The following is a 1,983-nucleotide window of genomic DNA, read 5'->3' on the forward strand; positions in this document are numbered from 1 at the left end:
AGTTTGTCAGAACCAGAATAAAGAACTACTACGACAAATATAGGCTCGAGGGACCTTGCCTAGAGAGGGGAGACAAAGTCTACCTGATCGTACGGAACTTATAAACTAAACGACCAAGCACGAAGCTAGACTTTAAGAAGGTTAGACCCTTCGTTATCAAAGAACGAATTTCGACATCTAACTACCGACTATTATTACCGTCATCTATATGACTATAGACGGATGTTTTTTATATTTTGCTTCTCGAACCAGTACCAAAAAACGCCAAGGTTGCCACGTATATCGAAGTAAAAGACAAGGAAGAAGAATAGGACATTAAAGAAATTCTAGACTTATATATTATCAATAGGGAACTATAGTACCTAGTCAAATAGCTTAATTTTAGACTAGAAGACAACTTATAGGAACTAGTCAAGAATTTAAACTGCCCTAAGAAACTAGAATAGTTCTACCGGCAGAACCTAGATCGACTAAAGGCAAAACCAGGACAGAATCAAAGACGGCGCCCTAGTTAATAACGTTAACGCCACCATTAAGCTATATACCTAGAACTGCTCCCGATTCCTACTATTCTACCTCTTCCAATTCATCCAAAGACGTAAGACCCCGGCGAACCATCTCTGACCCTCGAGACAATAACGATCGCTTTTGACGACGAATACGGTCTAAACGAGCTAGAGACTCGTCTAGACGACGCTACGCTTTTGCCAACGAATCGCGGTCAGCACGGAGAGCCTCCTTAGCATCTTATTCTAATCGGTCGAGGCGCTTTGATTCGTCCATAATACGGGACACTGCAGAAGTCAGTACAGGAAAAATACACTAACAAGGGAACATAGACAAGACGAGACCGGAACCCCAGAACCATCGTACGACCTTCTACGACGAACGTATTTGCCGTAACGAGAAGAACTCTCTATTATACGGCAGCAGAGGCCGCGAGAAAAATAATAAGAATAAGGCATCACTTCGAACCCTAGCTCGTTAATAGTAATAGCTAGGGCAATACGCTCCTCGGTCTTTACAGATCTTTTTATCGAACGCTTTACTACACGAGATATGTTATTAGCAGTATATAGAGGAAAGAGAGAAACACGGGAGACAACTTACTAAGGGTTGTTAGCGCTATTTGAAACGGCCTAAGATAGGCTTTCGGGTCGAAAGCCTTGAAGGAGGGGCATCGTGTTACGGAAATATGTATATAGGACGCTGCCTAAGCCGCCTCCCCCGACAGGCCAATAGGACAGCAGGCACGAACGGACCAATTAGGAAAGGATCACGCTTGGCAAAGTGATCTATATACTATGGGATCACTACCACAGCCGTGATCTAGACGGCAAAGGATCACTAGGTAAAGAGTGATCTCAGGATTATATATATATATAGATAGTCACTCGTTATGGTAGACTCTAGGAGTTCACTAGTGGTAACAATCACAATCACAGTACTCATACTAAGCATTGCTGATTATTGTAAGAGACAACTCTAAGTGTTGTTGTGAACCCTTTGGCTTCACCGAATCCCTTAGACGACCTGTACGCTTGTCCCGCCCAATCTACCTCCGTCTGGACCCTTTTAGAAGAAGTCTGAGTTGGGTTTGTCACAAGTGTCTATATAAGGGAGTTAACGTAAGGTTAATATACTATAAGCTAGATCTAAAAGGAAGGAAAGTTAAACTATAGGTAAGCTAGACTATTAAGAAAAGTTCTTTGGCTCCTTAGGTATAGGAGAGTCCTTTAGGTTCATCTGCCTAGAGAGATACTACCTTTAATAAGATCGTTAATAGGTTTATAGATGCCTTATACGAGCTTTAGATTAATAAGGGCAAAGTTGGCCGTAAATCTTTAGACAAGGGTAGGCGTTCCTATGACTAGATAGACGATCTAAGCGATAATAAGATTAAAGAGATCTAGACCTACCTATTGGCTACTTAAGAGTCTTAGTAAAAGAAGAAGAGTAGCGGATTCTAGCTAAGTTTAACCT

At 41.7% G+C, this 1,983-nt stretch overlaps 1 protein-coding gene across 1 annotated transcript; it reads right to left on the reverse strand.

Annotated features, from left to right (window-relative positions):
* Window positions 1-360: 360 nt before the first annotated feature.
* MYCTH_69854 (uncharacterized protein) lies at window positions 361-1,034 on the reverse strand. The gene is made up of 2 exons (XM_003663796.1): window positions 842-1,034; window positions 361-794 (listed from the first exon to the last, which is right to left on the reverse strand). The coding sequence occupies exons 1-2, from the start codon at window positions 963-965 to the stop codon at window positions 748-750; spliced, it is 171 nt and encodes a 56-aa protein (XP_003663844.1). The 5' UTR covers window positions 966-1,034; the 3' UTR covers window positions 361-747.
* Between the last annotated feature and the right edge of the window lie 949 nt (window positions 1,035-1,983).

The sequence above is a fragment of the Thermothelomyces thermophilus genome, chromosome 4 (genome assembly GCF_000226095.1).
Source record: "Thermothelomyces thermophilus ATCC 42464 chromosome 4, complete sequence".
Classification (NCBI taxonomy): domain Eukaryota; kingdom Fungi; phylum Ascomycota; class Sordariomycetes; order Sordariales; family Chaetomiaceae; genus Thermothelomyces; species Thermothelomyces thermophilus.